Below are 16,077 nucleotides of genomic sequence, written 5' to 3' on the forward strand. Positions count from 1 at the left end.
ACATTAGAAAGGAAAATTTCTACGATAATTCCCAGGGCAGTGCTTTGCTTTTTGAGGCTAGAGCAGGTTGCCTGCGAACTAAGAGTTTTGTGGGGAAGTATTCACAAAATGATGGGGTATGCGTGGTCTGCGGAAAAGAAACAGAAACTATGCGGCACATAGTGTTAGAATGTGAGGGTATCCATCCAAATCTACATGAAGGTAATATTGGGCTTCCAGAAGCCCTAGCATTTAAGGGTATTACAGAGGAAGTTAACTTCAAGGCTGTCGAGGGGACGAAAAGAATATTAGAATACTGGTGGACGAAAAGCAGAGAGGGGAATATTGCCTAGGCCAGTTACCACCTGTAGCAGGGAAAAAAAAGTATTTCGGGCCTAATAAGCTTTAGTGCCTGCTTTAAGCAGCGCTAGTATTAAACAAAAAGTGTAAAACATGATTATATTAGTTCTTTTTGGTAAGATGACATGTCATCACCCCGCTTCAAAGGGGAGACCAATAGCAATCATCATCATCATCGGAACATGATTCCCACCAAATGCCTCGTTTGAAGAGCTGCTCAACCAGGCCGAGTTCGAAGAGGGCAAAACGCAAGCGCTGCGAGGTTGTCGGACGACGAAATGCTATGAACACTCGTATGGCTCGTGCTGCCATTCAAGAACAAACACGAAAATCCTTACGCCAAAGAACAGCAATCCACTGGCCTAAAAAGAGGACGCCCTTTCTGGAGCAGGTATTTGGGGTCGGTGATCCGCATTGAGCGACCCCGCAACACTATGCGTAACAGACTGGACTCTTCGAAGGCACTTAGAACCACGTAGAAACGCACAAAAATGATGTTTCCACAAGCTAGTTTGTTTTGTTCACGAAGCCCCATGTTTACTTTGTGGATTTGAGTATATTTGTCTTGGGGTACCAGTTAAAGCATGACACCGTGTAACACGGAGGAGATAGCGCGCTCTGCGGATTTAAATAGCCTGGAGTACAGAATAAGACAATGTTTCTATGAATGTGGAACAATGCCTCGGTCTGCGAGATAGTTTAGACCGGTTTATTGGCTTATTTTTTAAACTTGGCCTGCCCTTTTACGACCAAAGATAACAGGCCTCTAAAGGAAAAGGTTACTGTACAATCTCTCCCTCGTAGAGTCTCCATCCTTGTCAATAAACACGCACAGATGAGCAGCCCGGTTCAAGCGTGTTAGTTCGGGAATCGCTAAGCGGATTAGGCTTTCGCCTTTAAATTTCGCTTTCTTTTATTTTCCGGAAAAGTTTCAGGCGGGTATCGAGCATTTGATGACTGGATTAAAAGGATTAGCGCGCGCAACGCACGCCAGGACGTGCTGGCCTGGAATTCCCGCGATGATCACCTCTGGTCGCTAATTGAGACACTTCTGAACTTCGCCAAGTTGGGGATTAGGAAGATACTCTGAAGGAAGTTTCAACCGAGCCGTCTGCGCCTATTGCCTGGGGCAGCCATTAAAGGAGGTGCTGAGCTTGCGTAGTATCCATCCTTCCTATATGTGAGAACAGATTATGCGGAGGAACTTTTGAGAGACTAATCTCAGCAGTCGGAAAGATTGATTATTCAAATGCCACACTTTTCCGAAGTGGTTACCCTTTCCCCTGTGCCAAGAAAATATAACAAGTAATTACGAATTATTCCTGTCATTTGAAACGCGTTAATTCGGTTTGCTTACCCTGGCCAACCTTGTTAAATCAACGTGGATGGCAGATGAATATGTTTATCAGAAGAGCCAGTATTTCATAAAAAACGGGTTCTTATTTTCATATTTCCTGTAGGACTCAATGAGAGGATGAGCACCGTCCAACACGTATAGAGAACAATCAGGAAATTATAGACTAAGTAAGAACAACTACCCCCCTGTCTGCCCTACGAAATCGGTCTTATTTTCATATTGCCTGTAGGACTTTATGAGAGGATGAGCACCGTCCAACACGTATAGAGAACAATCAGGAAATTATAGACTAAGTAAGAACAACTACCCCCTGTCTGCCCTACGAAATCGGTCTCAAATTCAAGAAAATACGTTGCGCGGACACTTTAAACCAACACGTTCCTTAACCCCGTCTGACTAAATCACCTCTTCCCTACACAATGCTCCTTGAAGTGCACGTGTCACGGCAATGCAGGCATACTTTACCACATAGTCTGTGAGTGCGACCGAAACACCGACCCTTCTACCATTCTCGACGCTTCCCGTAAGTAGTGGGGAACGTGTTATCTACACGCGCCTTGACGACCGGATTATAACGGTTGGCAGAACCGCCAGCTCCAGGAAAACCTATATACATCCGACTCTCTCTCTCTCTCTCTCTCTCTCTCTCTCTCTCTCTCTCTCTCTCTCTCTCTCTCTCTCTCTCTCTCTCTCTCTCTAGGGCGTGCGAGTGGCATAGTCGATATGGACTGATATTTTTGTTTGAATTATTTGGATGAGTGAAATAAGCTGACGGAAATGGGATTGCTGGTGGGTTCTTGTATATACTACAGGATGAAATACAAAGATGCACTCGCCTTGTCAAAAACAAATAAAAAATGTTATTTGTTTATTTGTTTTTGACAAGGCGAGTGCCTGCTTGTATTTCATCTATGAATCACCCTCGCCTGAGGAGTCTTCGTCCAACCTTGGGGTATATACTAGAGGAGGTTTTGTCAATACACGCAAGTTAAAGTCGACGCCTGCCTTGTGTCTTCTGACCCTTCCTTTTACACTGTAAAATTATGTGGTAATTTTTCATGGTAGAGTAATTTATTTAGTCGTATCCTTTCTGAAATGGAGTATGAAGTACCAGCTCTGACGTTACACAATTTTTTTTTATCAAATTGTATATCACATACATAATCCTACCACCATAATAAACTCAGCTTTAGTCACCACCTGGGCTTGTTTCGTTTTATTTTATGCGTGTTCCACCTTAGAAACTGAAGTTGGCATGTTACAAAGTGAAGTAAGTGGGTGAATGCCTTCTTTTTCACCTTTGGGAGGAATCGACGTTGCGACATAAGCACTACAAATTTCAGAATGTGTTCTTGTTAACCTTAGAAGAGGTACTCGTACATGTGCACGATTGCTGCGGCCAGTTCTGATCAACCCATCCCAAATTTTCCTAAGCTTCACAGAAACGCAGAATAAAGGAGCGTTGCTCACAAACCGAATTCATAGGAAACTCTGTAAGAAGGGGAGGAAATTAGGAAGCGATTGTGCAGGAACTTTTCCAGAAGACGAGTTGGAAGAGCTAGTTTTGTATGCGCTTGCTCGCATTTAGATCTACGACTGGGTCCTCTTAAGTACGTTAGACGTCCTTCCTGCAATCTTTCATCGCACCGCTAGTGGGCATCAACGTCCCGCAAATGCATCGATTTGCCCAGATTTTAGGTATTTAACGGCATGTTAAATGTTGTGCTCAATAAAAAAAAACGCCAACATGTGCATGCGTGGCTGCGCATATATTTGTCATTCTCCTTCCGCTCGCCCTCACTTGCATGAGCAGCGAAATAAAGAGCGTTGTGGCCGTCCGTGTCTTCATTGAATTCAATTCGAGGGGTGTTTTGCGGACAAGGACACATCAACAATACCTTCAGCATTTACAACTATATATCAAAGAATGAAAGTACTAGTATGACAGCTGTTTGATTCATGGAGCAATTGACTTCGCTTGCGTTCTGTTTATGGCTTGTGATTTCAGTGTTTAGTTCCATCTCCAACACCTATGAATGAGACCAAGCAATCTACAGATGATCAAACTAAAACGACGGAAGTTACAAAGTCCAATCGCCAAAGTTTTCTATATATTTCGGTGTGGTATGATTCGTGGTTATTGTAATTTACCCACGGGGTTTGTCCACGTCAGTAGGCGCTTTCCTCTCAGGGTTTGACTCCAATGCGTTCCAGAACCCCTTGGTCTGCGTGTGTTCCATGCAGACCCCGAATGCGATGGCGGCTGACCCCACTGGGCTAAAAGACAAAGCACTTAATAGTGTGTCCCGACACGGTGTGGGCAGCCAAAGTCCTGGCACCCGAGGAAAAAGCCATGTAATGCAGAGGAGCGACCATGCAGGGTTCATGGGAAGTTAGGTCTTCACGACTCTAGGTAGAGAAAGAAAAGCTTGAAAATCGGAGGGGGCGGGAGGGGGGGTCCACGATAGTGTTCCGCAGGGCGTTGCTTACGAGCGGTGCTGATGCCCAGACGGTAGTGCATGTGTCAGCATAAATCTAAGTGTTACCTAGGACGACAAAATACCCGCATTGGGGGAATCGGGTCATCCCCATTGCGGATGCGGTGCTCCTGTACTTGTGAGGTTTAGAGCGCCGATGCTGCAAAATTGATGAGGCGCGCCGTAGTGGAGGGCTCCGGATTAAGTTCGACAACTTGGGGTGATTTAACGTGCTCCGAAATCTCGAACACAAGGGCGTTTTTGCTTTTCGCCTGCATCAGAAAAGCAACCGCCGCGGCCGGGAATCGAACCCGTGTAACTGTGCTCAGCGAAACAACGCCTAGCCACTGAGCCACAGCGGCGGGTTAGTTTGACCTCTGCTGCTCTTACGTGTGGTGTCATGGGGAACCTGTGGCCCGAGGTTGTAATGCGGTTACGTTTTCTTATAGTAGCTCGCCTCTCTCCAGGGCTCGCGCTAACCTTTTGTTTGGAAGCCCCAAAAGGCAGGCTTTCTGAAATGCCGGATGCAAGGGCACTCCAAGGTTCCATATGGATGAACTTGGTTCTGCAGTTTCGCTTCGTGAAAATGAAAATGTAGCCGCTGCATTTTATTCTCTCCTTTTTCAGCTCCATTTAAAAATTTTACTTGCACATGCTTGATGCATAGTTAAGTTCCCTATCTTTCATTATTTTCGCTGGGTTCATATTATTAACGGTAATCTTGTTTTCTTTTTCCGCAGTTCACGTTCTTCCTTTCACTTGAAAATGAACGGAAGGTCCTCTCATAAAAAGTAAGTTGTGCTTCCGATGAAAGAAGTAGTAGCCTTAAAAGAGTTTTTCTTGCACAGGTATAAATAATAATTTGCAAATTGTATCGTGCTTGTAAAAAATGCTTTAACCCCATAACTCAAAGCCAACAGCTGCAGTTGTAGGTCGAGTCCCTTTTCGGTGATCACCAATAACATTTTGTAATTTACAAACACACATTTATACTTCATAAAATAGTGCTGACGAACTCATTTCTTTATGTCACATCACATGACTTTGTAATATGCAAGATCTTGGTTACAGTAGAAGCTGAGCTTTATCACGACAGGTAAAGCTTGCAGCTGGTTGTTTTACGAACCCATTCCTATCCCCAAGCACGCACTTCCCACGCGACTCCATATGTTTTACTTAAAGTGCGCAACCCCAACCATGACTGTACGTAATTTAGCGCCATTAAAATGTAATTTAACGCAACATAACTACGTTAGCCTGCAAAAGGGACACGCAGGAAATCCACAGCATGACACAGTACTATGTTATGCTAGGCTTTGCCGTATTTCAATCTCGTATAATACCTGTGCCAATACAACGCCTTATGAGATTGTACACGTCGAGGCGCAGCATAGTACTTTCAAATACAGCACATTTAAGAACTTGGAGCGTCTTTTCCTTTTCTTATACCCTCTTTATAGCTCGCCAGCGTATGCAAGATTTCCCACCCGATAGGTAAAGTTGAGAACTTTGTGGCTGGATTAAATGCAGCATTTTTCTCCGCCACTTGCTGTGTAATTTGCAACGGGGGGTTAATATCTCTGAACTTTATTTTTTTGCTGCAATGAAACTACACCGCGGGATCGGAAGCGGCAACTTACTTAGCGTTAATATTTGTGCAGCAAGTAGCTCCGAATGTAAATTCATGACTTTTCTTGGAGCGGAGGCTCAAAGCGCTAACTGAACAAAAAAACCTGGCCATCTCCTTTAACGTAAAGCCAGGTAGGGGTGAAGCTTGCAGTGTATAAGTGTATGATGTGGTTTCGATGATGTGGTTTCGAAGTTATGATGAAGTGATGCTGAGAGCTCAGCGTCTAAGGCCTCGGTGCCTTGGTGTTTTTGCCCACGTTGATGAAACGGTTGAGGGGGGAGGGGGGGGGTAGAGCGTTGCTGTAGAAATCTCGTGTCTTTGAAGGACGAAGCGTCCTATCGCGAGGCGCTGGTATACGATTGTCCCGTTGTGTTCTTTTAGTACGCATTACGTTCTAGCGCGAGCTGTAGGCAAACGAGGGTCCCGGTGTGTCAGCACCGTGACCACATGAGATGCCGACAGCCGGAGCCCTAAGGTACTTCGCCCTAATAATCACCGCGCGAGCTAAAAGAGGCGTAAGCTTCTTTGATTGGGTTTTATTTATTTTTTTGTTGAATTTCTTCTAACTGGGCAATATTTTAACCGTATCCATAAAGCTTCTTGCAAAACGTAATTGGCTATTTTAGAGTTATATTCATTTTTTTGCTCTCCCTGCCACCTTACTCTCGTGCTTATGTCTTGTCTCGGTTATAGGAATACTGGTTGCAAAGGCCATTGCTGCCATGATTCTCTCGGTTCCTCTCATTTATACATTCTCTCATTTAGTAGTATATTGTAAATTTCGCATTACCCCAAGAAAACTGGAAAGTCATCGATCATTCGTCATCTTCTTTTTATCTCTGACTGCTATGCTCCGTCCAACCTTGGCAAATTGATGAGCCCAGAGATTAAAACCAGGCCGCATCGGTAACAAAAAAGAAGAAAACACCAGTACCTCCCGCTTCCCCCCCTTATGTAGCCAGGATAAATCTGTTTGGAAATAAATGTAAAAAAACTGCACCATAGACTCACGGAAACACAACGGACGTGCACGAGAAATAATCGGTTTAGAAGCACACAAGAAAAACCGTCGTTTCGTTGGCCGAAACAAAACGTCCCCCAAAACAGGCCGCAAAGCGAAGACGACGTTCCTCCGGAGAAGAAGGTGAACGGGAAGCGCAAGAAAAACAGGCTTGAAGAGAGGCGAATCACGGCGGTCCTTGATTCCGTCGTTCGTCAGAGTAGTGGGCAGACGCCAAGAAATACGATTGGAATATTCCAGTATTTTTTCTTGTCTATTTCTTCTGCGCACAAAAAGTATGTCTGTTCCTACATCTAAGACGTGTCGCACTAGGTGCAAGAATACATGTTTATAATGAGTTCGGCGGCATCCCAAATCCACGTGCTGGGCCCTGCTGCTGAGCTTTTCGGTCAATATTCGTGGTCTCTTATACTGCGCTCTCTTCCTGCTATTCTTCTCTTCATGCGCGACGAACTCTGGTTTCACTTCGAAAACGATTTCGTTCCAATTTGTCTTTCATCTTTTTCTCATCTATACGGCCGCCGGCACGGGGACCAATCGGGAGCGTGTAAACAAACCTTAGCTTTTTTTTACTTTCAACCGTATAGAAAAAGTTCGCGAAGTCTCAAAATGTGTGCACTATTTATACATCACCCCTACCTAGGTGCATCAGATAGCAGCAGAAGGCTCGAGAAACCCTGTGATATATGATTTAGATTTGTCAAAGCAGGGTTTCATCGCCAGACTTTGCGGAACGTGACACTTCACTTGATTTTTTTAATTCGAAATCAAGCGCTTTGTCAACAACGGCTTACCATGCAGTATCACTAACGTCCTGTGAGGGGTCGGCTGATAAAACTATCAGTCTTGCCGCAGTGCGATTTAGCTTTGTATGTGTTTACACAATTATAGGCAGACCAATTTAATCGCGTTGACAATTATAGAAAAATACCGGAAAAAACGAGTCTCATCCGTAGGTCCCGCGTGATGCGGGTGGATGGGCATGATGGCAAGGAAAATGAGACTTACCCTCTCCCTTCCTGCTTCTTGTTTAGGCAGCGTCTGTTTCCAACACTATACCCGCATTTTCCTCGAATCTCCCGAAAACAGCGAGTGGAAGCAGTGATAACTCAACCACGGCAGTAAATTTAGGGACATTTTTAAATAACTCGGGGTCACCATAGCAGCAGAACTTGTTCAAACGCTATTGTACGTGTTTCTGTGGGGAATGTATCGAAGGTCATCGCCCTGAGGTGTATCCGAGTGGTCGTGCTTTAGCGGGCAAAGAGCCGCTTGGTTACGCCAGGTAGTACAGTACGAGCATCCCACGCTCCTGTCAGCAGCGCCACCCACCGCCCATTTTAAACGTTGCCTAGCAACCCCTTCTCTCCCTCTACCACCTTTATTGAGAGAATTCCCTCTCGGGCAGAACGACGCTGCCCAGCAACACCCTTTTTTTGCTGCCAGCGACGTTGCCAGTGATGGATTGAGATACGTCTGATTTCCCGTTATCCCACGTCCTTGAAATTTGCTGAGTGATTGATTTAATGATTGATAGAATTAGGTGATTGAGGAAAATGACTGAGTTCATGAAGTGTGTTGTGAAGCGTTATTCGAAACACGTAGGCAGGAATGTGCTCCTTAGTGGGCATGCAACCATGAGCTACACATGAAACACTCGCATATTCATTTTATGAAGTACAGGTGCCGTCATATGTAATTGAAACAAGCATATGTAAACATCACAAATTATTTGTGTTACTGGATTTATGACAGTCACTGCCGATTTAAGCGAAGCTTCTTCTTTAATATGAAAGGACTCCTTTAAACGCACAATGACGCAGCCAGGCTATTTCTGGAAGAAGAAATTCCTGTAAATGTACGAGGCTGTGTTTCAATTACTTTAGATGGCCCCTGCTCGCAGGTATCATGCAATCGCCCACGTCACGAATCTTCATTGTACGGGGATATTCCATCATGCGTAAGAGAACAGAGAGCGGTGCACCTTGGTAATTCACGTACATTGTTGCTAAGCGAAAAAGCAGCCTACTGTGGAAGTGCTAAGTATATCGTTGAAAAAATATTCAGAACAGTTGCATTCGCAGTCACCTCACTGTTAGGGTAATGACTGGTGTTTTATTGCATTTGCTATGTTTCGCTTTTTACAATATTAACTGCGTTCCCATTTATCGTAAAAACTACGTGCGCTTTGAATAACTCTTCATTAGCAGTTTCCGCCGTCCGTTGTGCCTTTTCTCACACCGTACTGTTTGAACGCACTATTAGTTAATTCCCAGAGGCAGGTCTCCGTTCCATATAATCAATAAGGTTGTACAGCAGACTTCATTTGAACTCGCAAATTTTGTGAAGTAAAGAAAAAATTAAACCCGTTCCACTCAATGTGAAAGCAGTCGGACGTACAGAGCAGTGATTCGCCATAATGGGCTGCAGCACCGTTATCCGCTCACTGCTGCCACAAAATGCTTTTCAAATTTCCCACCTTCCAAGTGCTCACGCGCCCCCTGCCTCAAACTGTTCCAATTGGAGTGGTGTTCCTTTTTTACTTTCTTTAATTTCGCATGGTGGAGCTGTTTTGCGTCATTTCGAAAACGCATTTTTTTTTCTTCCATGGCTGGAGCCTTTCTCCGGCATTTCGAACACGCCATTTTTTTTATTGCGTGGCTGGAGCCTTTCTGCGGCATTTGGAACACGCCATTTTGTTCTTGCGCGGCCGCTTTTTTCGCTTCCTATCGTACAAACCAACCCAACGAGCGTTCTTAACTAAATGAATGCGCGGGCTGCCGGTTATATACACACATTTTGGCTGAAATGTGCCTGATGTTTTCTTTGCGCTAAACAACGGGGAGATGTATGACAAGCGCCAGCGGTTCACGAGGTTCGAACGGTTATAACTATTTAAACCTCTTGGTTTTCGAAGCCTCTGGGACGCCCTACGACGGAACGCCGGGCTCTACTTGGGCCCGTTATCTCGCTGCGCTGCCTCAATCCGGCAGTCGCATCGACAGTTAGCGAGCTACGGCAACAAGGCGAGCCCATAAAGCGCTCTGCACTTAAAATCTTCACAGGGCTGAAAGCATCAGTAAGTGTCGGTGTTGATTGAAAACCGTTCCCAACCGTCAGTTCTGTCATCGAAACCGTTCGAAAGACAGTGCGCATGGCGCAGCCGATTCTTCGGGACCCGAAGTGCTCTTCGTTCGCGGCATTCCTTCACGGCGTCCACGACAGGCTAAGATAAGTTTTCCGGTTAAATCGTCACGGGAATAAATGCAAAGACGGGGCTTCTATACGGCTCCGTTCACAGCGCTCAGCTTGCTTTGCGCAACCATGACAAATGATCTGCGGCGGGAGAATGTATCGGGATGCGCAAAGCGAAAGACTACGAGCCACTCTGACGTTGCCGTTGCTGAAGTTCCGATACACTTGCCGTTCAGCGGCAGGTATGCGGTGCTCGGTGGAACGGGACTGGCTTACACGGTAACACGAGGCGGTACGCGCTCAGTGGGGCCGGAGTCCCATGCTCGCCTGAACTTTCGCGAGTGGGTGGTGAGACGGTTAATAAATGGTCGTGGTGGGGAAAATATTTTCGGCGAATGCCACTGAAAAGAAGCATAAATTGTAATGGGGCCGAAAACTGGAGCTATTGGTGGAGAGCGAATACCTTTTCGCTCATTTTGTTCTCGCATGCAAAAGGCTGGTTATGGTTCTACCACCGCAACGCTTTCTAACTGATAGCAGTTTGGAGTACTGCTGACAACATTCTCACTGAAAAAAACTTCAATGGGGCAAGAGCTATTTTAAAAAAAAGTGTATATGACTTACAAAAACACTTTTTTTTTTACCCTCAGTGGTCTGCTGTGGAAAGTGCTGCGTACGTAGAAAAAAAATATACGTAGAGTTTTAGCGAAGTCTGTAAGTTGTTTTTGGAGATGACATTCTTAAATTTGAATAGGAACACAGTACCGTTAGATTGAGTGAGGTTAAGACCAAAGTTCTGTTCTACGTGTTGAGCTAACATTAATTGGACGCAATTGTCAAGCCACATTTTATTGTTGGCATTTTTTTTCACCGGCGAAGATAATAAGGCACCGGCTTCTCTGCAAAATGTTCACCCAATTGCTCATTGTTGTCTGTAAGTAAAATGTATACCTGGTATTCCAACTAAGATTTCCACTAAAGCAGGCTTAAGTCCTGGAATCGCAGCTGATGCTACTACCTTTTTTGGCGACATTTTAATATTTATCGCCTCATTTCCGCAGCAAAAGCTTTAATGCAGTGCAGAGGAGCCATGCTTGATTCTCCTTTAATGCCTTTCACCCGCACGACAATTTGCACCTACCAGGACACCAGAAATAAAAATAATTCATTTTTTTTTTGTAGTGCGAGTGCAGCATCGCGCGTTCTTCGTTCACGCATGAACACTACGCTTACTCTAGCACTTTTCGTTTTGGTTACGCCTTTCCAGCCCTTTTGAAAGCGCAGCACTCGACCCTCGTTCATTCGTAAGGCACTCCAGGTCGTAAGGCACTCCATTATCGTTTTGCACTGCCAAGAACCGGATGCCATAAGGACTCAACTGAAACTCCTTTTTCAATGTTCGCTGAAGAACGTCCCACAAAAACACCCCATCCCAACAATCCAAAAAAACATGTTCCACCGTCTCGGGCTTTTTAAACAAAGAACAGTCCACTCCCCATGGCACAAGCAGACCCTTCTCCAACATTCATGTTTTAACTGGCAACACTCCAGAGTGCAGTTTAAAGAAAGATGTTTTAACACCAGGGGGAATGATAATAGCTTTTACACGTTTCAAAACGTTCTGCCCGGGGCCCACTGGAAACATGGATCGGTATAGAGGAACCGGAAAACAAATTTCAGCAAGGTCCCTGTTCAGCTTTCTTCGACACAGAACTCAAATACTCCATCGAGAAGCGTACACACAGAAATTGATTCGCTTGCACAACTTCTTTTAAATACCCGTGTACTCCTCCGCTGTAGCTTTGACATGATGTAATAATGAATTGGGGCGGTAGTCTACCTAACCTGACTTGAATGAAAGTGCGCAGGAAGGGGTCCTTTATCTCACGCAAGAAATAAAAACGATTCACCCCTTGTCTTAAAAAAAGATGCGAGAGCGATAGACCGCCTTCGCGTACTCTTAGAAAAAGATTCGTCCTACTTGTCCTTTCCCAGGACGAGCCCCAAACAAAAACAGCACAAACGCGGTGCAGCTGCTGAACATTGGCGCGAGAACAGTGGGTCACTTGCAAAACGTACCAAAGTTTCGCAAACAAAAACATATTGCACACTGTTGCGCGCGCAAACATCGACAGCGCACGCCCCTTCCCTTCCCACTTTTCCGCTTTATCACGCAGCGCCGTCGTCTGGCTTCGCCAGTACGAGTCGCTATCTCGGTAGTTTTCCAGTGGAACGCCTAAGTATTTGGCCGGCATAACCTGCTAGTTCATACCTTCAAACACACTTAGCGGTTACGTCCCAGTTGCCGTGCCAAAAACCCAAGCACTTGCTCCAATTTACAGAGCTCCAGTATACTCGCAGAATATTTTAAGCAACGCAACTGCAACACTGATGCTTTTTCTGTCACGACAAAATAAAGCAATGTCATCCGCGTATGCCAATACACGTACCTCACATGCTTGCAACTGGAAACCAAGTATAATATGGCTGTTTATGATGCTAGCACAAAACGTCTCGATGTACAAACAAAACAGTAAAGGGGACAGCGGGCATCCTTGCCGAACTGAACGCGTGACATTTATTGGTCGGCTCACTGACCGATTTATTACCAGCCTTGTTGAACAATCTTTATACGCCAGTCTTACGCCCTCCATTATTACTTTCCTGAGGTTTACTTTTTCCAAAATAGCATAGAGTAGCTCATGCGAGACCTTATCAAAAGCCTTTTCCAGGTCTATTTGTAGCATTGCTACAACGTCATTCATGACATCACAACACTCGAGAATGCTCCGTGCTATGTGTATATTACTTGTGATAGACCTTCCATTTATACCGCATGTTTGGTGTTCACCCACTAAGTTAGTTATCACACTCTGCAATCTCTTTGCTAAAACTTTCATTAAAATTTTATAATCAACATTCGTTAAAGATATTGTCCTATACGCAGTAACTTTTCTGAGCTCTTCACTTACGTCTGTTTTCGGTATGAGAACAGTGTGCGATTGTGAGAACGAGGGCAGCAGTCTTTCCTGCGTGTAGGCTTCTTTGTACAGGCCACACAACACTGGACTTAAGTCATTGCGGAAAGCTTTGTAGAACGCCGTCGGCAACCCGTCCGGGCCTGGAGACTTTCCCGGACTTAGTTCGCTGATAGCCTTCTTAACCTCCTCCACTGTAATTGGTACTTCTAAATTTTATTTTGTCTCATCGTCTATCGCCGACAAGAATCTTACAAAGTTATCCTTAAACCGTTCCACGTTCACAGGCTGGTAGAAAAACAAACCATCATAAAACTCACAAAAAGCTGTGCTAATTGCTTCTTGTTCGCCGAGAACCTGCCCTTTGTACTCTCTTTCCGCAATCGAGTTGCGGGTAGCGTATTTCTTCTCGGAGCTGAATGCTCTCGTTGTAGGGGCTTCCCCTAACATGAACTTTTCCGCACGGGTTCGCACTATCGCGCCATGATATTTTTATTGTTCTATAGCCTCGATCTGATGATTCAAAATTTTAATGTCCTTGAACAGTCCAGGTGACTGGCACTCTAGTACAGAAAGCGTCTCCAGGTTCCCTCTAAGCACGGCTTCCTTTTTTCTTTTATCATCCTTTACAGCACTCGACCTTTCTATTGCTGCCGTCTTGATTTCTGCTTTGAAGTTCTCCCACTCACAGGCCCAGTCACATGTGTGCTGTTGAAGGTTCGTTATCTTTTTTAACTTCTTTTAAGAATTCGTCCTTCAACAACAAGCTATTCATTTTCCATAAGTCCCAGTTGAACTTATTCTTATCTTTGCTCTTGCCAATCGAGAACGACACTACGCAATGGTCGCTGAAGGACACGGGTGTAACGCTATACTCAGAGCACTCCGGCACAAGTTCTAACGAAACATAAGCTCGGTGTAATGTTGCGTGGCTCGTTCCTTGTAAGAGGGTGAACTGGATATGCGTCTTGCATTCCAACGTATCCCCTACATCTTCCAAACCATACTCTGCCGTGATATCATTCAATGCAATCATGCTTCCGTCGCGATAAGGAGTGCCACTTGATTTATCGCGAGCTGAGCACACACAATTAAAATCTCCCAATAGCACAAGTGCCCGTTCTGTGTCAAGCCACGCCCGCAAATCGTCGAAAAACACTTTTCTTTCATCTGCTTTTGTCGGCGCGTACACACAAACAATACGCCATTCTTTTGAGGCTAAAATAAAATCACAAATAACCAAGCGCCCAGATAAACTGGACGTCACGTTTTGAACTACTGCGCCGCTGCTCCGACGTATTAAAATGAGACAACCAGCCGATAAACCGACCGCATGGCTGACACATAATTCATAACTCGAACTGAACACTCCCACCATCCTTTCTTGCTTTGCTCGGTCTCTACTTTCGTCTCCTGGAAGGCTACGACGTCTAACTCCCTTTCGCTGATGAGTCTGTACAATTGACTCTGACGTTTTCGCTCAGAAAGACCGCGTACATTAAGGGTGGCACAACGCAAATGATGAAATGAACACCGCATGAATGGAAGATGAAGGCAAGTAGCACACTATTGCACATACGCTTCAGGAACACTGGCCCCGCCCCCTTTTCTACCTCAAAAAAAGAAAAAGTGTTCCCCGTGTCGTAACGCTCATTGGAAGACCTCCCGCGCAAAAAAAAAAAAAAAAAAGAAACAGCAAATGTTTCGCTTACGGAGGCTTCCCCGCCGCTGATCCTCTGTCGTAAGGCGTGATGTTGGGCTTTGGCTTGAAGCTTGGGCGCCTCAGCACAACGCCGCCCACAGTTGGCTTCACGTCACCGGAGTCACCGGATTCTTCGCGCTTATCGTCTTCCATGCGCTGCCTCTTGGCGGTGGCTTCTGCGTTGTCTCCGTCGCCGTCGGCGGCGTCACACACTTCACCAGTTAAGACGGTGTCCGTCGAACCCGCCCCAACACACTCCTCACTTTTCACGTCGAGCACAGTTGCCACCAGCGCTGGGTCGTTTAGGGAGGTCGACCGCTCCTCCGCGGGAGCCGCAGTTGCGTCCTCCGCTTGCACGCCTGGCTCCACCGGCCGCCGCCGCTTCCGCCTCCTCCACGTCCATTCGGTTTTCGGACGGGTCCGCGTCTTCTGCAGGTCCGGTGACATGTGCGTACAGGTGCTCTAAAAATAATACGGAGCGCGGGAGTGGTGGCTGGAGCGGTCAAAACTAGAGTTCCTGTATATCGCTTAGCGCAAGAGTTGCGCGTCTGATTGCCACATGCCGCGGGTTCCAGTTCGACAGAAAGCCCGCTTTCACTGCTGCGCACAGTCAGTTGTCCTACCAAAGTCCTTCAATGCCTCTGGTTCTACTCAACTGGGCATCGGCGGTTGTGGAAGCGGCTGCAGCGGCGGCCGCTCATCTGGTAAGCGGTCCAATATCGTGCGCCAGTTTTTGCCCGGTCGCTCCTCGCCCCTCCTCCTCGCCGCTGCCGCTGGCGCGGCGGCCCGGCGGCAGCTTTTTCACGCGAGAAGGGTGGCTTTCCCGCACGACCTGGAACTCAAGATGGTGGATGGACGCGCAACTCTGCTCCCCTAGGGGAGCTATATACCGGAACTCTAGTCAAAACTGCATGCCAGCGCGATCTATGCGTAGATGCGCCGCAGATAGCGAGAGTGCGTGGGCACATCCGGCTGGCCCCTCTCGATGTTCTGACGCTCGCCTTATTGCCGGCTCAAGCGAAGCCGTGCTGCTGCCAACCCTGCTTGCCAGGGGCGCTTTCAGAGCTTCATGAAGGACTGTTTGCGCAGAGCCAGCGAAGTAAGCTTCTTCTCAAGCGGGGAACCCTTTCTGCTTCGTCATGAATGCCACCGATTTCACTATGGGTGCCTACCGTGCTTCGTGATCCACTTGATTTTTATTCATCTGGCTAGAATAATGCTTGGCACAAGCTAAGGCATAAAAATGAGCAAAAAAAATTCTATGCGCGTACTGGCTGCATTGCGTTAACGATACAAATGGGCGCTCAAATAAAATGGGAAGTCACACCATTGGAGTCCCGTTACTTAAACACAAATATACTTTATTACGCGGGAGGCA

The 16,077-nt window shown here is 46.1% G+C and overlaps 1 protein-coding gene across 1 annotated transcript in view; it reads right to left on the bottom strand.

The window, feature by feature from the left end:
• The window catches only part of LOC144173218 (uncharacterized), a 39,989-nt gene extending 24,786 nt beyond the window's left edge, over positions 1-15,203 (bottom strand). The window contains exon 1 of the mRNA XM_077701717.1: positions 14,710-15,203. Coding sequence (XP_077557843.1) covers positions 14,710-15,146 — 437 coding nt within the window. The 5' untranslated portion in view covers positions 15,147-15,203. The remainder of the gene's footprint in view (positions 1-14,709) is intronic.
• Between the last annotated feature and the right edge of the window lie 874 nt (positions 15,204-16,077).

The sequence above is a fragment of the Haemaphysalis longicornis genome, unplaced genomic scaffold, assembly GCF_048455015.1.
Source record: "Haemaphysalis longicornis isolate Haplotype H1 unplaced genomic scaffold, Haemaphysalis longicornis Haplotype H1 scaffold_3, whole genome shotgun sequence".
NCBI classification, from domain to species: Eukaryota; Metazoa; Arthropoda; class Arachnida; order Ixodida; family Ixodidae; genus Haemaphysalis; species Haemaphysalis longicornis.